This window comes from Paramormyrops kingsleyae, chromosome 11 (genome assembly GCF_048594095.1).
Source record: "Paramormyrops kingsleyae isolate MSU_618 chromosome 11, PKINGS_0.4, whole genome shotgun sequence".
Classification (NCBI taxonomy): Eukaryota; Metazoa; Chordata; class Actinopteri; order Osteoglossiformes; family Mormyridae; genus Paramormyrops; species Paramormyrops kingsleyae.
The window spans coordinates 14816248-14839204 of record NC_132807.1 but is presented as its reverse complement, the minus strand read 5'-3'; the positions used below and the strand labels follow the sequence as shown (position 1 = coordinate 14839204).

Here is a 22957-nt window from a genome sequence, read left to right as displayed (position 1 = left end):
CTACCTTCTTCCTATGAAGTCAGCAGATGGATTGGAAGAGCATGGGGGGTCATGAGGTCACTGGAAAGGGGTGTGTGGCATTCCCGATATCTTTGCAAGAGGACAAAGGTCCAAGTCATTAGATTCTTGGTGCTCACTGTCTTGCTCTATGGCTGTGAGACATGGATGCTATCCAATGAACTGAGATGAAGACTGGACTCCTTTGACACTGTGTCTTTTCGGAGAATCCTTGGGTACCACTGGTTTGACTTTGTGTTGAATGAGCAGTTGCTAGAGGAGTCCCGAATGAGGCACATTACCTGCATTGTGAGGGAGTGTCAGTTACAGCACTGCAGCCATGTGGCGCGTTTCCCTGAGGTTAATCCAGCTCATAGGATCCTCATTACTGAGGACCCAAGTGGCTGGACCAGACCAAGGTGGACGCCCACGTAACACCTGGCTGCGGCAGATGGATGGCCATTTCTGGAGGATGGGACAGGACCGTGTATCTGCCTGGTGGATCGCTGGCCAGGATCCCGAGGAGTTTAGCTGCGTGGTAGGTGCGGCAACGCGCTGCATCAGCGCATGTTCCCCAACCTGACCTGACCTCACCATCTTACAGAAGTAAGGGTTAGAATTCCAACAAGGCACTTCAAGCAGATTTGAGAAGAGTGGTTTCTAAGATAAGATAAACTTTATTTATCCCACAAGGGGAAATTTGGGTGCTACAGCAGCTAATAAAGAAAAGAAATAAGATACAGTAATTTACAATAATTTACAATTCTCAGTGCAGCCAATAATAAATTAAAAACAGAATAAAAACAACTAAAAGCAATACAGTAGGTTGTACTTGTACTTGCAATGAATTTGTAGTACACCAGTAAATAAGCTAGAATGTAAAAAGTATATGTACAGTGCAAAACTTCACAAGACTATACATTCAAGTTTACCTAGGATTATGATATTGCACATACCCATACCTATACTTACAATTGTTAGCAGGGTTTGCACATAGCTTGCAGGGTAATGCAATGTAGTGTTATGGTGAATCCTGGTTCTACTTAGAGCAGTGGCTGTTGTAGAGTCTGATGGCAGCAAGAATAAAGGACCTCTAGTAGCGTTCCTTCAGGCATCGTGAGTGCCACAGTCTGGCATTGAAGGAGCTACTCAGTTCCCCCAAGGTTTCCTGCAATGAGTGGTCAGGATTGCCCATTACAGCTGAGAGTTTACAGCTGGACCCTCATTTCCCCACCAGCTTAATGTAATCCAGGGGACACCCAAGTACCCAGCCTGCTTTCCTGATTAGCTTGCCCAGCCTAGCTAGTCTCAGCCTTGCATTAGCTGTGATAGCATCGTACATGTTTACATTAGCTGAATACATATATTTAGACAGTAAAAATACATTTAGACAATGATAGACAGTAACAGTAATTATTATTATATAATAAAATACGTTTAAAAATAAAGATTTCATATTCATTATTTTAATATTAATAATAAACCATTAATACGTTTAATTATAATAATATTGTTGTGCCCAGCGGGGACGGAACGGAGACAAAGGCGCAGAGGTCAGGCTATCGGGGAATACGGGGTTTAATTACAGGTAAGGCAGGCAAACCGCAGACGGACAATACAATGACCGGACTGGGGAAACAAACTGAAACCCGGACTAAATACAGAGGGCTAATGACAACAACCAGAAACAGCTGATCACATGGGGATTACACACGGGGTTAACGAGGGGGCGTGGCACACGGAAGGAGGGACAATCGGGGCAGGACACATTGTTTGGATACATTTATTTTCTTACTTTACAAATTACTGTTTTGATAAATGTGCTTAGATGTGTTTAGTACAGTATATGCTATTGTTTTATCCTGTTCATTTTGTGTTTCTAAATGCTAAAAAAAACATATTTAGGTGTATTCTTTTGGGGCCAGGAAACAATTAATTGGTTTTCCATTACCTCTTATGGGGAAAATTCGATCACAACTAGAACTTTTTAGGATTCGATCCGGAGTTCTGAACGGATTAAATTCGAGTTCTGAGGTACCACTTTATTAATTTGTGTGTGTGTAAGCGTTGTAGGGAGTGACAGCCATTTGTTTTCTGCGTGTACGGCGTTTTTGTCCCTGTTTTGTGGTTAGAGAGGGTTAGGATAGCGTTTGTCTTTTGTTTCATTTTTCTTTCGGGTTAGGGAAGATACGGTTGGTACGCGGGTAGCTAGTTCAATTGGTTTTGTTTATTGTTTTGGCCGGTGTCACTCCTGAAGCTCACCTTTCCCCCAAATACACATATTTTCTGTTACCACCAACGCCTTGGGTGATAATTATTCCCCGACCTCCTTGTCCTCTACCTCCCGACTCCCCGTTCCCGATTTTCCCGACCCTTACCGCTGTTTACGCCCCGTCCATAGACTGGGACGTAACAAATGGTATTGAAAGCACAGGACAAGTCAAAAAACATATCCCTCACTGTGCTCCAGGCTGTCTCCAAATGTATGAGCGCTCTTTGTAGTAGAAAGATGACTGCGTCCTCTACCTCAATATGCCCCTGTGAAGTGAATTGCAGGGGGTCCATTAACTGATTTACCAGAGATTGAAGGTGGGCAAGGATAATCCTCTCCAGGATTAGGCAAATAGTTACAGTTCATACTGAGCAAAGTTTCTCAAATATGGTATAAGTTGACTAGTGTAGGGTACAGCTTGTTGTACCCTACTACATTTTGGTGTGTCTCACATTGATTTTGTGGTGCATTATGTAGTAATTGAAGTTGAAAATTCGAACAGCACTACAAAATGGCCGACTCACTACATAGTGAACTATATGGATATTTCGAACGAAGCCTTTGACCCATCTGTCGCTAATTTCTCCGATGCAAAGCCAATGAGAGAGTAGCTGAATGTTACATGAGCCAATGTGAGCAGTGATGGAAATTTTCATATTCAGGGATAAGTACAGATGCCACACCAAAATGTTATTCAAGTAAAAGTCATTCAGTAAAATACTAAAGTAAAAGTTAAAAATACCTGGTTTTAAAGGTACTTAACTATAAAAAAAATAAAAAGTACTACACATTCAAATCTATTGATCTTACCAAAAGCAACCATTCCTTTTAAAAGTCAGGTTTGATTATTTCATCGTAAATTGAAGTGCATTACAATAAGGAAAACTGAATCAGAAGAGGATACACAGACATTTTCCTTTTATTCAGAAAAGGCAGTGAAACTTGCCAAGCATGCCGGTTCAGATATACATATATATTCTGTGGAAAAAGGTCTATGGGCGAGACTTCAAAATGAATTATAAACATTCTGCCAGACTGCACTTTTAGTTCTATAAGAATGTGGGCAAGGCTACGTTTTGTGTTTTCTTTCAGTGGCATACCTGCTGTGTGCTTTGCATTTTGTATTTGCCTGGCCCAAATTCCAATTGCAAATGTGAGTTCTCTTTCAAATGAATTGTCCAACATGTCATGCTTCAAGCTGTTTTTCAGCTATAAAACCTATATAGGTCAGGCTCATTTCAATGTTACTTTACATTGGTATACCTGTTGTGCACTATGCATTTCATATTTGCTTGAGATGAACAAGACTTTGACATTCTAATTGGAATTGTGGTGTCTTATTCAAATGAATTACTCAGTGTGCCATGTTTCCTGCTATTTTTGAGGTATAAAAATAATCCGGGCCAGGCTCATTTTCGTGTGCCTTTACATTGGTGTATTGATACATTCCTGGAACCTGAAAATTTCCAGTCTCCTACTTAAAATAGTTGGGCTTTTCCATCCATCTTTTGTAACTACTTGTCCTATTCAGGTTCGCGGGGGTCTGGAAGTCTTAATAAGATTTATCAAAGAGCAAAGAGAATAAAGTAATAACAAATAGAGTTATCCTGCTCACACGGTTAAGCCTGTTATCAACTCATCCTTCTCTTTGTCAATAACCATTGCTGCTTCATGTCACCCCTGCTTTATTCCATTAATGATCTTCCACTTCAGATGATTTACAAGCACAGCATGTACCCCAAACCCTACATTTTTAAATCAAGGGTAAACAGAGCACATGTCTGCAAGGTTTCAAAAAGATCCTCCAAAAACATTTTATAGCACTAACAGTATCAAGTATCAAAACTGGCATCACTATGCGCTGCTACAGCTTTGGTGTGATCAGTCTTAAAATTTGATCACTTCTAATTCTTCTCCCTTATAATGGCCCTACAAAGATTGAAAATGATTTGTCAAATACTGTTATTGTGCTAATGAAAAGTGACTATGGTCAGTGACTATGGTCTGGTCCTAAAACCTTACATATTCCCCACCTGGGGAATGGTAATAATTGTTTGATAACTTGATAACTGAATTTGATAACTTTAGATAAAAATTAGATAACTTGTTTTTTCGGTAATCAGAACCTACAGCCGATTTTGTTTTTCAGCCCTTACCAAAGCTGTGCACTTCTCAAATGACCTTCAAATGCCCCCAAATAGGAAGTTTTTGAAATAGGAACTTGAGTTACTAAACTATATAAATTCAGGCGTGACAGATGTGTAGCCAGCATGCAAGTCACATTGCATAAAAAAGCCATATTTTTCTTTTAATGCAAATAGTTTTATATTATACAAAAGCAAATGGATACTCTCACTATATCACACAAATAGCTTGTTAGTATGGCAAATTGAATTACATATTCAGTCTTTTAAAATTTACAAATTTAAATGACAATAAAACAAAAAATATATATAATATTTATAAATATTTTAGTTAACTTTACAACAGTTATATGTGACCAATAACAAAAAGCACTATTAAATAACTGGCATCACCCCTGTCATTTACAAGGATCCAGACAAACAGTGGTTAAATAAATCCAGCAAAGTGTTCCTTTCCAGTGAGTAAAATTAAAATGTCAAAACAATCAAGAATCCCTTTGTACAAAACTCTTTATACAATAAAAGCAACACAAGATATTTTTTTAACAGTTAAAAAGTTTTATACAACATCATTAGTTACCTAAGTCTGAGAATAAAAAGTGGATGTGTCTGAATAGTTTTACAGATGAGCTTTAGACTAAAACTCTGTCAATCCTGAGCCAGCATACAGAGATCTTAGGTTAAATAGCTGCCAGGACCATGAGCTGTGGGCCTCAGTGCTATTTTAGCAGCAAAACAGCATGGTGCTGAATTTGAAGTTACTTCACGGTACATGACTTTGACATTTTTACATTTAAATTCAGGCAAATTTATACATTTTTGTAACTGTTTCACAAAGATTCTATTGGGGTAGGGGAAAAGATGAATAAAACAGCGTGTAAAAGATCCACCAATGTACTGTATTTCTAGCAAGCATTTTCTAATGAGTTGTAGTGTACAAAGATCAATACTCCAAACAAAAGGTATTGTCCAGTTTTTTCCCCCAATACAAATGCTGGTTTCCTCAGAAGAACAACTTAATTTGTCCTTTTTATTGCTCTAAGAATCTAGGAATAAAGCTCTTGCAGTCCTAATATCACAATTTACTATCACAAAATCATTACAGAAACAGCTGTATTTTAATAACTAAACATTCCTGTGCAGGAGGGAGATACGGTAAAAGCTTGGCACTTTACAGATGCACAGATGCATCATCAGGTCTGAATGATGTTTCAGCACAATGTAGCATATTTAACAATTTGATAAGAATATGACTGAGAATGTTTGGCACTTATACCTCATTAAAACTGCCCACCTTCCGCCATTAAAACTGCTAAAAAATAGCTGTTTTAAAGATATCTATTGCATTTTGGCATGTATTGAAAGAACTCAATATGCTCTTGAAAGGTTCTGGATAAACCCATATTTTGTTGGCACAAAGCCAAGTCAAATTTACAAATTAAAAACACTGCTCTTAAATTTTAGTATAGTAGTACTGTATTATGTGAGCATAATGTAGCGTAAACACCCTTAGTGGAAATAAGTAGGTCTTAACTGACTGAACAGCTCTGACCTTTGGCACTGACATAAATACAGATATCTATCTGTGATAAGTAATAACTACTGAATTGTTTAGAGTTTCCATTATTTTCACCATATTTTTACATCAACAAATCACTCATAAGTACAAAAAAGTTCATAAATAGAGTTTATAATCACAACACAGGTGACAGAGAATTTTGTTACTCAGTCCCAGAACAAATTAAAATCTTTCATTTAAAAGTTCACAATAAGGTGATCGTACACGAAGAGCACTCCAATAAGACTTTTTTCCTTAAAAAAATGCTTTTACGATGCTCTTCCTCTCAGTGTTCACTCACTCATTTTTTCCAAGGTGTTCATTGCCTTTTCAGTCTTTTGTGTGTGTGTGTGGGGGGGGGGGGGCAGCAATGAGATGGAGAACAGTACTGGGAGGGGATAGGTGGTGTTTGGCGTAGATGACAGCCTGCTGGGAGTGTTGGGTTTGTAATGGGAGGCGCTGCTCAGACTTCGCTCTCCGTGGAGGGCTTGCGGGGGGTGGCCCAGCCTGTGTCAGGCAGCGCCCCGTGCCGCTCAGGCGTGGCCATAGGGACAGTGTTGATGCTAGAGCACTCAGACTGCTCCTCCTGCAGTAGCTGCTCTGTTTCTGTGTCGTCCAGGGAGCCGCTGCTAGCTTGGAGCGACACAGTGTCTGTCTTCATGCATACATGGAGTCCGCCCCGCGAAGGCTTGATCTGCTTCAGGTCCTCCCAGTACAGCTCCTCGTTGGAAAGCAGGCAGATGCCCTCAACTATCTTAATCTTCTCCTTAGTATAGCTGTTATCATTGCCAACCTGTGTGGGGAAAGGTAGAAGCTCAGCCACAAACCGTACAGCAAACAAAAGCGTACTGTGCCCTTTAAGACACAGGATTTTTAAAAGTTAAAGAGTAAATATTTTCTAATCTCCAAGAATTCTGAACTAATTCACAGTTTTCCCGGCAAATCCACGAAAAGAGAAGATAATTTAGGCTTGTCTACTGCTTCTTATTTAAATGGTCATTCAAATCATGCATCCACAGAACTGAACTGCAGTGAGGCTTTTCAGCCAGTCCAAACAAAAAAAATGGACCGAAAAGAAATCGTCTTAGCAAATTCGCTTTTCACCCAAAAAAATTACCTGAAATTATTTGTAACAATAATGTCCATGCAATTTGGGGGGCATTAAATATAAACAGAAATCAAACAGAGACTAAAGGCACAATGTTATAAAACAAAGGAAAAGCACAGCACCTGTTCTCCTAGAAAGGACTGACAGACAGCATCATTAGTTTGTCACAAAACCCTGATTGCAGCTCAAGTATATGACATGTTAAAAGCACATGTAGCATGCAGTGAGAATAATGTGACATCTATATTCAAATTCTGGATTTAAACAGAGGATATTAGTATTTACAGGTGTAACTTCTTCATGCTATGGAACTACCTGTCATTGATTTTGTGGAAAACAGGTCAAAAGATAAAAGGTGAAAGCGAGTTGTAAGGATGGGAAAGCTGTAGTGAAGAAAAAAAGAAGATGAGCTTTTTGGAAACAGGAATTTTCAGAACAGGAATTTCCCCAGCTTGTACATACACCACTGTAAAAACATTTAATGTATCGATAAATTGAATTGTGAAATGTCTTTCCTTGATGAAATCAAACATAACTCATTGGCGTAGAATGATATGCAGAAAAAGAACACTTAAAAACTTCCATTCTCTTTTTAGGGCACATGTCAAACTGACAAATCAGAATGCTAACCATAATATGAAAAGATAGGAATACCTCTTTCTTATATCGCAGTTGGTTATAAATCTGAGGTTTTTGCACAGTTTCAATCTTCACTTCCTGTGTCGATGTTCTGTACGAGGGATTGCTGTAAGTCAGGTTGCTCACTCCAGAGTCAGCGTACTTGGATTTTTTATGCCTTTGGGGGAAGGGGGGCGGTGGAAAAAAAACACACATAATAATCAATAACACAGCCCAAGAGAAGATGGAGAAAACGAAGCATGGGTGCTTTCACCGGGCTACACCTACCTATAAATGATAAATGATGCTATTAAAATCAGGATGGCTAAGACGGTAAGTGCCCCTCCAATAACATAGCTGATGTGAAGGCCTTCCCCTGGAAGTAACACAAACAACAAAAACTCAGTAATTTCTCAACTTTATTTGTTCAGTAACCCACTGTGACCAGCAGTAATTAAACTGTACCATCCGGGACTGTTATCACACTGCTCTTCACACATCTTCCTAGGCTCAAGTTCCTGTCCGTGCAGCTGTGTGACACACAAACAAAAATGTAAATAAACCCAACCAAATTTGCAGAAATGTGACATCATTTGTGTGCTCTGTAAAACCCCATTTCAGTGAAATACCTTAATGGAAAGTTAGTTATCCTTCTTTGTAATTCATTTTAGCACAACTCATAGAAAAGCATTGTTTTTATCAGCAGAGCTTAAATATGCCATTAACTTACTTAACTACTGAAGGACTGGAGGTAAGTTTGTCTGTGGTTGAGGGCGTGCTTGTGACACTCTTGCCAGAAGATGTTGGGACATAACCTGAAACTAGATCAAATCAGCTTTTAATGGTTCGGGTCTGCTTGCTGACAGATCAAACCAAGACAAAATGTTTTTTTTTTCTCTTCCCTAAATCAGTGTGCCGTATGTCTTACTTACTGGTGGAACAGGGCCTGCTGTCCGGCTCATCTGGACATGCACAGACAAAGCTATTGGCTTTAGCGAAGCAGAGGTGTGTGCACCCTCCGTTATTCACGCCACAATGGTTGGTGCCTATATAAATATATAGCACTTTAGCTTTCAAGCTATAAATATCACCATACAGAGACAGTAGAGACCTCAGTTTGTAAACAGTTTGTTGCAGTTCATACCACAATGGCTTAAGAAATGGCTCTGGTACCAAGGGGTGTGGGACACAGTGTTTTCCCAGGAACCAAGGAGATTTGCTCTTACCAGTCTGCCGGTGCTGTGACACCACAATGATGTCCATTAATCCCTCTACATTGGCCAGCACTGTCTCCTTGCTGCGGCCTGTATGCTTATCTACACGCTGAATGGACTTGGTTTGCCAGTCCGTCCAGTAAATCCAACGGTCTTGCTGCGAGAGTTGGAAGAGAGGGGTTAGTGCAGAAGTCACTGGCTTCAACTAGGAATGGAAAAATGAAAGACAGGAGGGAGCGGGAGGAAAAAAGGGAGACAGGAGAGAAGAAAAATAAGGGTCAGGAATGGAAGGATGCAGAAGGAATGGTAAGTTATTTATATGAAATGATGAAAATGATAGGTGAGTATTTAATGGGGAAAGTGAGTTAAGCTGACTGACTGGTACCTGTGTGAGGGCGAATGGGTGAGAAACAGGGCTGACCAGGATCTGCCGGAGCCTCCCATTGAGGTCCGAGCTTTCAATCCTGTCCAGGTGGGCGTCCACCCAGAAAATCCTACAGAGAAACACACAATGTCCAAATTATATATCGTGCCTCTGAATTCACACTTCATGAGAAGTTGCTGTTGCTATACATCAATCTGTTCTTATTCTCTTTCCTTTACTAAATGCTAATTCCAGAATGTAAGTTATTCAATAATGGTTCTGCACCATATCACAGTAAAATACTAAGTGACCTAGAGGCTAGGGGTGTAAAGATGCATCAATGCATTATGATTAATCAATAATTAAAGGGTCTGACAATTGTAGGTAATTGTACCTTTAAGTTACAGAAATGGAATGTGAGTAACATTTTTGTACCATTGGGGTACATTAATGTTGTTTGTACCTTGGGGATATTCCTCAGAATCCATTTCTGTACCTTAAATTAGACTAAAAGGTACATTGACCTAGAGCTAGGATATAACTGGCAGAACCTTCAGGGTACAGCCCCAGTGACAAGCAAAGGTACAAATTGGTATTCTTTTTTCTGACAGCGTACTACAAGCTGTATCGTCCTACAGCCATCTCCATTCTCACCTCCGTGTGTCATAATCTAATGTCAATCCATTGGGCCAGCCGAGATCTGTGTCGATCAGAACCTTACGATCAGAACCATCCAGATGTGCTCTCTCAATCTTGGCAATGTGACCCCAGTCTGTCCAGAACAAGTACCTGGAAAACAATACACTAGGCTATGTAACATATTTATAATCTAGCAATTTAAAATCTAGATTAGGGGTTCCCAACTTTTTGATGATCACCGACTGCCATATGTTGTGCAACAATTTCCCAGACAGGGTAAAACTTGTCAACCTGGGGGAATACCGGTCATAGACCAGTACTGACGCACAAACCAGGGGTTGGCAACCCAATCTAAATGACCTACTATGTCTGTACTAGATAATCTTCGGTTAATCTGTCTCTCAGAACATACTGTTATCTAAAGGGTCTATTCTCCCATGCGTGGATCGTGCACATTCTGCCTCTCACTTTTGCATTTTTCACTCTGCGATCTGGAAGGCTGTATTAAGTCACATACTGCAATACTGTAGTTTTCAGAAAGACAGACATGTTACAAAATGAAAATGGTTCTATTTATGATACATTTTGAAATAAATGTCACAATCCAAAAAGCATGTGAATGATTATATAAACATATACATACACAAATTATATAACAATAATATATAGAAATATGTCACTATATATAAATATATTACCATTGGACTAGTTTCAAGAGATGTTTGCCTTGTCAACGTGCGTAGAAGGTGAATCAATTACGCTAAACAACCGGTGGATTAAAAATAATTGTAAAAAAACAGGTTTAACGTAAGTACTGTGACTTTTTTAACTAATTAAATCAAATAATTCATTGAGTTGATGGTGAAATTTAATAAATACATGGAATGGCTGAGGTGCCCCTGAAGTGGGGTTGGGAACTGAAGCGGTGTTCATCTAGCCATCCAACTAGATATCAGGAACTTTTTGGAGAACAGAAGAAACTCTTAGTAGTTTTTATTGTTATTCTTAATTTGCTTATGTTCTAATGCTAAATTGTATTTTGTTCACAAAAGCAAAAGTGCACTTACTACCCAGATAAATAGCTTTAAACATTTGATTTGACTGCCTAAGACTTTTGAAACAATACTGTACTTCCAATGATGGACATTGCATTGCATGTTTCTAGGGGGATTGTGAAAGCAATCTTTTTGTGCTGCCTCAGGTTTGAACGGTACACATATTCGTACCGAACTTTTTCAGTACGGGTCTTTCGGTCCGGTATGCATATGTACCGAATTAATGCAGAAAATGCGGAGCCGTTGTGTGTTTGTGTGTTTCCCAGCAACATTCTGAAAGGACCGGATGAAGCTGCACCACTAAGCATGCGCGCATATGTCCGAATGTGAAGCTGGAAGTTGTTGACGTGAGTACAAGTACAGCACAGGTATTTTTAAAAATGCTGCACCGTGATGGATATATATTATATTTTTATTGACTTGAGAGAATATTTTTTGTGAATCAAATTTTCAAAAATAAAACAAATCAATTGTTTTTTGTAGCTTAGATGCAACCAAGTTGAAAGATTAAAAAAAATAACAAAATCTAGTTTTTTTGTTATTCTCAAAAGCTGCAGCTATAGTGTCTACTTTGGGAAATGGTTGAGGCATCATTAAATCAGAGCTACAAATGACAATTTTAATAATCGTAATGAGTTAAGGCAGGGGTGGCCAATCTTATCCGCAAAGGGCTGATGTGTATATGGGTTTTCGCTGCAACTCCCTAATTAGATTACTAATTAGAGGACTGACTGGCTGAAGAGTCCTCACACCTGGATTTGAACAGCTGACCTACAGGTTATCCCAAAAACCTGCATACACACCGGCCCTTTACAGATAAGATTGCCCACCCCTGAGTTAAGGTAATTTGCTCTGCACAAAATTCAAATGTTGTATTTCATTGTAACATTTTGTTATTGTTGAAGGATTGAAACATTCGTGAAAATGACCAAATATAAAGCATAGCAGACTACCGCCATGCTTTCTTTTTTCAAAATAAGAGTTTCTGCAAATTTCAATTAAGTTCATAATGTAAATGAGATAGTCCTATTCCTTGTTTTGCTTGATGCCAGAATCATTGAAGGCGTAACCCCCATTTCTTTCTTAATAAATTAATTATGCTTCTTGCATGGCCCTGCAATGGGAGTGACTGCACTGATGGGGGGAGAAAATGCGTAACTCAAAAGCACGTAACTTTTTAAGCCCTTTTCGGACTTACATGCCTAGTGGGAGAATAGACCCCTTAATCAATATATTCATATTCCTAATGCCTAATGCACAGTTTACAACTACGAAAATTAATATACATACATAACTATGAGGTTCCATACAGGGCAGTATATTACAGCTGAGCAGATTCAGACAATGGGGAGGTTTCTGTCTGTCTGTTCTCTCACTCACCCTTTGCTGGGAAACACAGTAATGGCTCGAGGTTCATCCAGGCTATTATTGATGAGCACCTTCCTCGAAGAACCATCCAGACGAGCGACCTCGATGGTGTTGCGGCCTGTATCTGTCCAGTACATGTTGCGAGCCACCCAGTCCACTGCCAGCCCATCAGTGGTCTTCAGACCCTGGCTGATGACCGTCTCCATACCACTGCCATTCAGGTTGGCACGCCTGAAGGCACCAGGATAATGGTTAGTGATTCAAAATCCATCCATGTATTTTCCAACCACTTACACTGGACACGGATACAGGTGGGTCTGAACCATATCCAAGGCAACACTGGGCACATGGAAGGATTATACCCTGGACAGGAAGCCAATTCACTGCAGGACACGTGCACACACACACACACACACACACACATTATAAGCAGCTTAAAGACATTAATTTGCCTAACTGCGTGTTTTTGGACTGCAGGAAGAAAGCAAAGGAATCCCAGCCCTGGAGGTATGAGGCAATAGTGGGAACCACCCAGTGAACCACTGCACCGCCCATTATTCAAACAACTCTCTTATTCAAGCATAGAGAAATGATATTACTCATAGTTATTATTAAAACGCACTGTTACATCCTGGTAAGTTTAGGGACACATATACGAAAGCGAGTGCATATACAAAACAAAAAAAAAACAAAAAGCAGTTTGAAGAGAATTTTTTTTTGCCATACAACATGTTTTACTTAACACATGTTTTGCACATAGTGCTTCAATACACTGTGGTAAATGTGGAAGCATGTAGAAACAGCAATACTCATTGTATCAGCTGTCAGACTCTGATTTGTTATGTGTTTAGGCTACACAGAATTACTTGTAAGTAACGAATACCCTTTCGAGCTGCCATACCTGATGACATCCAGGGACACGTCAGTATAGTAGATCTTGCCCTCCACGCTGTCATAGTCCAGCGAGATGACATTGTGGAGCTCTGGCACGGGAACATGCACGTCCGTGTAGTCGCTGGTGTCCAGCGAGATGCGACGGATGCTGACGCGGTTGGAGAACAGCAGGTAGGTCTCCGGGCTCTCGTCGCACGAGCGCCCATCAGCCTTCAGCACGATGCCCGTGGGGCAGGCACAGGAAGTGCCATTGGGATTGGGCAGGCACAGGTGGGTGCAGCCCCCGTTTCTCCTGCCACACTTATTGAAACCTGAGAGGAAAGTCAAATATCACAGTTGAATCCCTGAAACCAACCATTTACACGGAAACAGCAGATCCCATTGTACAGTACTGTGCATAAGTATTAGGCCACCGAAAAATATTATACCTTATTTAACTTTATGTTGCTGTACAACAATGTCTGTCAAAGTGTATTAGCTTAGCAGTTACTAAATTTCCCGGAGGAACCTTCCCGAGGGATTAATAAAGTACTTACTTACTTACTAAACTAACTACGGTAACTAACTATCTATCTATCTATCTATCTATCTAAAATCTCTTTGAAAATTACCGCCGTTTTTGCAGTAACCATTTAATATGAGCCAACCAAGAGTTCTTGTTCACTCAATTACTAGGATGCCATGTCGGGCAAATCAATACCCTATCAAATTATTTAACTAATTAAATTAATGAACTAAGTGCGCTGGTGGTGAAATTGAACAAATATGTGGAATGAGGTCCCTCAGGAGAGGTCAGCCAACTGTGTTCTTCTAGTTATACAAGATACCAGTGACTTTTTGTAAAAAGTTTTTTTTTTTTTTTTTTTAATTGTGTTCATTTGTATATATTCTAATGTTAGATTGCATTTTTTTTTTTTTCAGCAGATACACACTTACGAGCCAGATAAATAGCTTTAAACATTTTTTTGAACAGTCTAAGACTATTGCACAGTACTGTATAATTCTGTGATAATGATTTACTGACTGAGTGCACGTTCATAAAGTTTTTAAAATGCATTGATGGAACATTAAGTGCACCTTCGTATTAAGGTATACTTACATGCTGCTTATTAATGTTCGACGAATGCATTATAAATGTATTGTGAAAGTGCACTTTAAGTAAAGCATTACCATTTATTTCAAGCTAACATGAGATAAGTGAGTATGAATTTAGCATTTGTTTTTCATTAGCTTTAGTTAGCCTTAAATGAGCATGAGCCAAACTCCAGACATACCAAATGGCACTCTAATCCTTATCCCAGTACAGTGGGAGCCTACAAAGCCCCAGAGAACAGAAAGATTTATGGTCTTCATTGAAGTTTATGGATCTTACTGTACCACAAATCCTGATAATCTATGAAAAGTCACAGTTTGAAAAGGAATCTGTACCCACAGGTGTGATCCCAGGTGTTAATCAGCTGTTGAGAGTATCTTAAAACGACAGGAAGGAGACTAATCTGAGCAAACTCCGAGCATACTGTAAATGCTAAGAAGTCTGCATCACTGACATGAAGTTTTAAAGTTTGGAAGGACTGCTGCACCCAACAATTTTTCAATAAATCTGAAAGAACGAGCTACTTCCTCTACGCTTGACCTACCCGACTGTTTATTTAATGTGAATAAATCAGCTGCCTCAGTTTGCCAGGCACCTTCAGATCCTGGGAGGTAACAGACAGTGGCCAGACCACACAGGGCACCAGGCAGAGTGTTTCACTGCTTTTTTTAGACAAGCACTGGGAGCTGGGGCTGTGCTGGACCAGCACCCGCAGAAAATATTTTTTTATTTCACAGCCCATTGATTCAGCTAACAACTTCCCTTTGTTGTGAAATCCTGAATGTCAGACCAGCAAAACAATGCCCTGGAAGTGGCTCGAGCTCAGTAGCTGAGCCCAGCTGTCAGACACACGCTTCTTATTCAACACGTCTCACCCCTAAAGATGAACAAAAACACACAGCAAGGGCATGGGGTCTGCTATTAAAGAATGGTGGGGTATGGACTGAGCTGATACACTGGGTCATTCATCCTGTGAAGAATGGGCTGCAATGAAAAAGGCAGAAAAAGCAGATTTTTTCCTGGAGGCGGGCTGTGACATGGCCCTGGTTGTTTGGGCATGTTGTCTCCATTCTTTAGATTTAGAATAATTTCTCCTTGGTTCTGGCATCCTTGTCTCATCCAAATTCTAGCCGCCCTGCAGCCCCGTGGATGGTTCTCTCTCCCAGCCCTGCCATGTGACTGTCCGCCAGTGGCTGCCTGCCAGCTGAACTTCATGAATGTGACTCCCCACGGCAACCAATTTGTTCCCCTGACTCTCATTACCTCTCACTTGTTCAAAGGTAAACTGTACAGCATACAAACACAACTGCATGCCTTAAAATGGTCCTTAAAGGATAAATGACAATATTGCAAGGTTGAAATTGTTTTTGTATGCCATGCATAGGGACTGAGACCAAACTACAATGACCAACTTAAGTTACTGCTCTTAAATAGCTATTTTGTGTGGTGAGTGTGAACTGTCCTCAGTGAAGACACATCTTTTAAGGAATACTTTTGAATGTCATTATAAATACATATTAGAGTCACTAGAGGGCAGTGTTGTCTCCTTTTTCCAACAATTATCACCTTGAAAGAGCAGCAAATGTTTTTTTATTCAGAATATGAAGAGCAAGATATCATTTAAGGTTTCTGTGACATAGCTAGTCGTCATTAGTCTAGTATTTCAAGGAACAAAGTGGTTTTCAGTTCAGCTGAAAAACGAGCAGGTTCACAGTCCAGCTACGAAAGAAGAGCTATACACCAGACAATTTTCCCACTCCCATCTCAGCCACTAGATGGCGAAGCCACAGATTGAGGTCATTATGGCATAACCTACCCAGAGGCCTCTCCCTGTCCACTGCCTGGATGTCCATCAGGCCCGGAAGGTTCCCCCTCACAATGATGCTGTTACCCCCTGTGGTTTTGTCAGCTCTCTGAATACTTCGGCTCTGCCAGTCAGTCCAATAGATGTGTGGGCCCAGGAGGGTGAGCCCATAGGGGTGCTGGACTGGAGACACCAGGGTCCGCCGGTTGGCCCCATTCAAGTCAGATGCCTCAATACGCTGTGGAATTATCACAAAGGAAAAGAAAGTTATTAACAGATCATAACTGATGATCTCAAATCCTTAGCATATAGACGGTCATAAACACGAATTCCTTGAAAATTAAACAAGGAAAAATCCCACAACAATCTGTCACAGTACAGTATCAACATTCTTATCAACAGAAAGTACTGAAGTGCTTCACTATAATATCCAATGGTAATATAATTCAACTAATCAGGCTTTTTCAGTTATGAACCTCAGATATTGGTGAGAATTCGAGAATTAGTCGGGAAAATAAGACACACCACTCACCTCAGTGTGAGCATCAGCCCAGAGTAGCTGAGATCCAGCCTTGTCAATCGCCAGACCATTTGGCCAGCCTAGGTTACTGTTGATCAAGACCACACGGTCAGACCCATCCATACCAGAGCGTTCCAGTTTAGCATTCTCTCCCCAGTCAGTCCAGTACATGTAGCTGAAAAAGAAAACAACAGTCTTGGTACAATAATCGAAATGCGCATCCAAATACATATTCTTTGGCAAATTTAAAGCCACACATCTCATAAGCATACAGATATCTTACCCCATTTCATGATAGAGAGCAATTGCTCGTGGGCTATCCAGGTTCTGCCAGATTAGAACTTTTCTCATGGATCCATTCAGATTAGCCACTTCAATGCGATTAGTTCCTGTGTCAGTCCAGTATATCTTCCGGCCCACGGAGTCCACCGCTAGTCCGTCTGTGGTCATCAGTCCTGGAACACAAAAGGCATTTAGAATACCCAAAAGGCTGCTTGAGACAACTGCACATTTAGCATGAACTCTGCAAACCAATCCTTTATAAACAAATGGTTAGGCATGGAATAAATCTGCTTATTATATGCTAAGCAATGTTGGAATTATTAAAGTTTCATAAACTAATGAAGGCATGACCTCACCGGTGGATATGATATCCTCACACTCTGTGCCATTGATGTTGGCTCTGCTGACCTTCTTTAGTGTGCTATCAGACCAATAGACTTTACCTGCATGGAAGTGGTGCAAAAAATATTATTTCATTTGCAATGTTAATTAAAATGAAGCTTTAATCGTTTTCTGATTGCTGTTGAATATTATGTAGTTTAATCTATCCTGACCTCATACCTTCTTTGGGATCTACACCAATGGCAATGGTGTTTTTCATGGACCCATTCACGGCCAGCACCACGTCCGCAAAGTAGGGAATATCTAAGGATACCATGCGGATGTCTGTCCTCCTCGCGAAGACCAGGAAGCTGTTCATTCCTTTAGTAAGCAAATGAAAATCAACTCTTAGATCAATTCAAATCCAGGAAATAAATTTAATAGCTAGGATTTCTGCAATGACTTTCAATGCAGAGGGCAGACACAGTGCCTTATCTCTGGCAAACAGACACAAGTCAGCGACATACAAAGGTGTCAACCTGTGAGCGTCTATAGTCACTTTAGTGAGGGATGAGAGGAAGTGAGGTCGCAGGCTGTTGCACTGCTATTCGGACAGCTGCAGCATGTCACAAGAAGCTTCTGGTGACTGCTCTGTCGTGGGGGAGGTGTGTGTGTGTGGGGGGAGGTTATGGATGGTGCTCAGGAAAGCACTCCAATTTCAAAGGGAAGCTCCTTTTCTTTATGGTGGGGGTCTGTTGCAGTCAGTGGGGCGCCAGCAGATTTGGGGGCTCCTCACCATGAGAGCAGGTCTTGCCGTCCACCTGGAGATTGATGCCTGTGGGACAAGCACAGCTAGAGCCCTTAGGGGCTGGGGCCAGGAGACAGAGGTGGCTGCAGCCTCCGTTGTTCACCATGCAGGGGGTCTGGACTGCAGGGGGAAGGAGAGCAGGATTCAGGGTAAGACTGTCATCAGCATTAGCTTTCCTATGAGGTGGATACCCCACATGACACATTTTAGAATGTGGTGCCATGTGTTGATGGACTACAGCTCAGCAATGAAAAGTCTATGTTTCAAGAACGTTCAAACCCAGGGGTGGTTACATCCCCTGGGAGCTGTGCCAGGAAAGCATGCGCCAGTACACTTCCAGCACGCTGACAGGCCGCCCTTTCTGTGACGGTGCCTTACATTAAACGCATTCCAGGGCCGTGGGTCAGTGGACATGGCGTATGTCACACGACCTTTCAAGGGGGTGGGCGGTGATCTTGTTACAAGAGCGGCACAATTCTGTACCAACAAGTGTCAGCAGTGATGAAATATACGCAGCTTACACAGGATACAATGGGTGGCATACTACAGGGATAACAGCCCTTTAGAGAGACCAATGTTTTCTACGGTCATAATATGCAGGAATGGAGTCTTTCTGAGCTTTTTTACCTCTTGATGAGTTTGGCAATCAGTCAGTTTTTAATATGAACAGAGCTGTATTGCTGCAGCAAAACTAAATTGTCTGCTGGTTTAAAATCTATTAAGGTGCCATAGGCTCATTGAAAAGACCACAATGTGCTTTGGCAATATCAAAGAGAACATGTACAACAATCAGTCTTTCTGAGGAAATGTATGAGAGATGATTGAATATTGAATATTATAACAGGAACAATAATGATGCTGAGTAACAAGGTCTAATAGTTTAAAATGAAACTTTATTCTCATCTCTCTCCAAATGGACACCTGCTTGTTTGCCAGTCAATCACTTACAGAACATAAGACTCAGTGAGGTTATGTGAGGGTCGGAGTCAGAACGTACCTACAGAACGTTGCCGGTGGAACATGTGGATGTCCATCAGGTTCTCCAAGTTTCTTGACAGTGTGATCCGGTCCAGCCCCGTGTGCTTGTTGGCACTCTGGATGCTTTTAGATTGCCAGTCTGTCCAGAAGATCCTGTCTTCATGAAGAGTCAGGCCAAACGGGTGCGGAAGTTGGCTGCCAATCAACACCTGCAGAATGAGAATTTTATTAATTACCTGGCTGTTGATGAAATAACAGTAATTCAATCACAATGTAAAGGGGACTGTAAGTATTATATAAACCATATCAAACATCTATGACTGTGGCTTGCATTTAGTGCCATAAGGCTTTGTGTGGAATATCAGTTTTCAGGTTTCTCTTCTCCAGGAGGATCTTCCCTTACCCTTCTGTCTGAGCCATCAAAGTTGCCATACTCTATAGTTTTCATGCCAGCATCTGCCCAGTACAGCCTTTCTGTCTGGTAGTCGATGGCCAGGCCGTTAGGCCAGGTCAAGTTGGAGGAGATGATCACAATGCGGTTTGAGGCATCCATCCCAGCCCTCTCAATCTTAGGGCTCGCCCCCCAGTCTGTCCAGTACATATATCTGGGGAAGCCAGAGAAGCATAAACAAGTGCAGATTCTCTCTATAATCACCCTGATAATTCACATTGCGGAATACCACATGCATCTGCCTCCATCGCTCACCCTCCAACAGGATCCACCACAATGTCCCGCGGCCGGTCCAGGTTCTCCCAGATGAGTACGGTGCGCATGCTGCCATCAGCATTAGACACCTCAATCCGGTCAGTTCCTGTCATGAGATGGAAGTCAGGACACATAATGGCCACTATGCACAGGGAAATGTATAAATCACAGACAGGTACTGCAGACTGACATTGCAAATTAAAAAACAAAGAATAAACTGTTACCTGCATCAGTCCAGTACAGTTTGTTGGTCACCCAGTCAATAGCCAGACCAGCAGGACTTTCGAGACTGGTGTCTACAACTACCTGAAATTAGTTTGAATCAGAGAGTTAAAAACAACTCAGAGAAATGACACATTAGGATGAGTAGGACCTAACTTGGCATTCAGTAGAACTATTTTCATATCACATTACCGTTGTTGTGGATGTATTTTATTTTATGCAATCAAAAATGCTATTCTGAGAAGGGCAGGCATCATCAGATTTCCAAAGTGGTTCATAGCATAAAAAGGTTAAGAACTGCTGTTCTATAGTGGTCCAGAAATTGAAAATGTTGCCAGCAGATGGATAAAACAAGGTCAAAAATAACGACACATTACAGAGTTGGACCATGACAGCACGGACCTCCTGATTGGAGCCATTCCATCTGGCCCGGTTGATGGAGTCAGTAGTGATGTCAGTCCAGTAGATGTATTCTCCATGAGAGTCCCAGTCCAGTGCCACGGCGTTGCGGACATCTGCCAGTGGGATGACATCATCGGACTTGTCCTCTGTATCAAAACTGATTCGTCGGATGTCCGTCCTTCGGGCAAAAAGCAGGAACTTGTCAAGACCTGATCAAAGACCAAAGGTCTCTTGTCAGACTTCTAGGACAAACATCAGGTAATCACAACACACAAACATATTAAAAAATAACAAACAAAGCATGCCAAATCTACCCTATTGATTAGAAAATTAATTCTAATGATAATCACTATTCACTACCGAAAGTCTTTTAAAATGGTTTTGTAAAATGGCTATTATCTTTTAGCGTTTTTGTAGTGATATCCATGAGAATGACAGGTAAGTAGTATATACGCTGCATTCAGTATGAAGACCCCAGAATTGTGGAGCTCAATTAGCAGATGTATATTAAATACAATGATAATACAATATGCCAATCATTTGTATATCAAATACAATACTAACTCAGTATATACATGGGTAAATGGCAGTTCATCTTGTGACAGCAGGTCATAGCAGGTCTCCTTGCTCAGTGTGGATAAGGGCAATGGCCCCACTTACTCTCTGCACAGTTGTGGCTGTCCACTTTCTTAAAGCCAGTGGGGCAGGCACAGGTGTAGGTTTTGTTGCTGGGGAGACACAGGTGACTGCAGTCCCCATTGTTGCTGGCGCAGCGATTTCTGCCCCCTGGGAGACCAAAATAATCAGTGTAAGCAGACACATTATGGACAGGCACTAACAGGACACCTGTGGGAGTGTGAGATCAAGGCCCCCCACTGACCTGCAGGCTGCCTCTGGGGGTGCAGGGTGTGTATGTCCATGGGGAAGTGCAGCTTGCTGCGGATGATCTCCTGGTTTTTGCCAGTGAACTTGTTGGCACTGTTGATGCTCTTTGTGTGCCAGTCAGTCCAGTACAGGCTGTCCTCAAAGACGGTGATGGCGAAGGGGTGGGGCAACCCTATAACAACCCAAAAGACACCCAAAGATGGGGGGTGTTAAGGTGTTAGGAAGCTGTCACACCAGATCTGTCATCCACTGGGTAAGTGTCAATTAAAACATTCAGCTGCATACATTATCCTAAATGAGGAAATGATGCTCCTCTAATTATGCATTAATTTGGACCGTTATAGTAAGCTTGCTTTTCTTGGGAAAATAATAAGAGGCAAGACAGTTCAGAGTCACCAGTCAGAGGGATGATGAGTCCTTTGGCAGGTGTTGAGAAGCCCCCCGGTCCTTCCTAACTGAAGCTGCCGTGTGTCTGGATCTGCTCCTAATTATTCTCTCCAGTGCATGTCCCAGTGTATTTACCACAGTTTTGATTTCAGATGATGACTCCATTACAGTAAAACCTTGGATTGCGAGTAACTTGGTCTGCAAGTGTTTTGCAAGACGAGCAAAATTTTAAAATTAATTTTAACTTGATAAACGAGCGAGGTCTTGCAATACGAGTATTACATATACGCTTTGTCTGCCTAGCGTCACGTAATCACAACTGAGCCGATGGTTCTTCTCTCTCTTTCTCGCTGCGGGATTGTGGGCAATCGTTTCCCATGCTCGGTCTTAGGCGGCGTGCCTCAAAATTTAGTAGAAAAGCATCACCTTAATAAGGGCGTAGCAGTGCGAGCGATTAATCTGTTTAACGACAATTTCCGCAAAATTGAAAAAGACGCAAAAGCGGCTGTCATTGGATAGGGCATTGTGGAGTGGCAGGTAAAAAAGTGCACTGTGTTCCCATTCACATGAGGACTAAGGTCCAAATGACACCTTCACCACATGAATGGAAATCAAAACCACCAAAAAAAAAAAAAAAAAAAGACCCTTTCTCGACCTGAAGAGTGGTAATCGACAGCAGCTTGTTTAATGATTGGACTGTGAGGGTAGGCAATGCATCACCAGATGGAGCGGCCTTTTCACCTTATGAGCAGGCAGTAATCCTGAATCATGCCTTTTCTCTCTTTTATCGCCCCTGCCTGTCTCCCTGTCGGGAGATTTGCCTGCTATCATCAATCCATGTTCCCAGGTCACCTCAACTTCCTAAACATCTCCAGTGCCTCCCTCAGGGCACGAGCGCACAGTGTTTGCCAGGTGCCAACACGCTGCTTCCTGCTGGGACAACAGCTGTTGCAGCTGGGGGCTGTTTTACATGGGGGTCCTTTGTCCATGTGCAGTACAGAACAGCTCTGCAGGCGCACAGGTGTGTGCCGGGATCAGGGCAGTCACTCGCTGACACTGCCAGGGCTGCCCTGCCGGCTGGCGCAGCTCCAGGAGCCGTCACGGGCAGGTGCCCAGTTCCACACGTCCCGCTTGTTTAGCCTGCTGTCTGAGTAAACAGTGGGGCTCCCTGAGAGAGACGCTATCACAGGCCTCACAATACTCATTATTCAAGCTCCCCTTATGGGAGCGGCCAGTCATTCCCCCACTGAGGGTCACTGCACACAAAAAATATTACTGTGGGGTCATTTCATTTTAATTTTCCAAAAGAGTTTTGGTG

General features: G+C 41.6%; 1 protein-coding gene across 4 annotated transcripts in view; it reads right to left on the bottom strand.

Moving 5' to 3' along the window:
• Positions 1-3172: 3172 nt before the first annotated feature.
• lrp4 (low density lipoprotein receptor-related protein 4) overlaps positions 3173-22957 on the bottom strand; it is a 95586-nt gene continuing 75801 nt past the window's right edge. Inside the window, exons 15-39 of one of the 4 annotated variants that reach the window (XM_072718110.1) lie at positions 21248-21424; positions 21028-21153; positions 20368-20576; positions 19968-20049; positions 19744-19849; positions 19441-19642; positions 19057-19246; positions 18048-18179; positions 17492-17632; positions 17287-17373; positions 16932-17103; positions 16661-16823; positions 16141-16366; positions 13239-13542; positions 12350-12568; positions 9930-10064; positions 9297-9405; positions 8924-9116; positions 8630-8743; positions 8428-8518; positions 8163-8227; positions 7986-8073; positions 7734-7875; positions 7395-7462; positions 6630-6764 (exon numbers count right to left, since the gene is read on the bottom strand). In XM_072718110.1, coding sequence (XP_072574211.1) covers positions 7421-7462; positions 7734-7875; positions 7986-8073; positions 8163-8227; positions 8428-8518; positions 8630-8743; positions 8924-9116; positions 9297-9405; positions 9930-10064; positions 12350-12568; positions 13239-13542; positions 16141-16366; positions 16661-16823; positions 16932-17103; positions 17287-17373; positions 17492-17632; positions 18048-18179; positions 19057-19246; positions 19441-19642; positions 19744-19849; positions 19968-20049; positions 20368-20576; positions 21028-21153; positions 21248-21424 — 3515 coding nt within the window. In that variant the 3' untranslated portion in view covers positions 6630-6764; positions 7395-7420. Of the gene's footprint in view, positions 6765-7394; positions 7463-7733; positions 7876-7985; positions 8074-8162; positions 8228-8427; positions 8519-8629; positions 8744-8923; positions 9117-9296; positions 9406-9929; positions 10065-12349; positions 12569-13238; positions 13543-16140; positions 16367-16660; positions 16824-16931; positions 17104-17286; positions 17374-17491; positions 17633-18047; positions 18180-19056; positions 19247-19440; positions 19643-19743; positions 19850-19967; positions 20050-20367; positions 20577-21027; positions 21154-21247; positions 21425-22957 lie in introns of all 4 variants that reach the window. The other 3 variants (XM_023806093.2, XM_072718109.1, XM_023806111.2) reach the window with 3 other exon arrangements.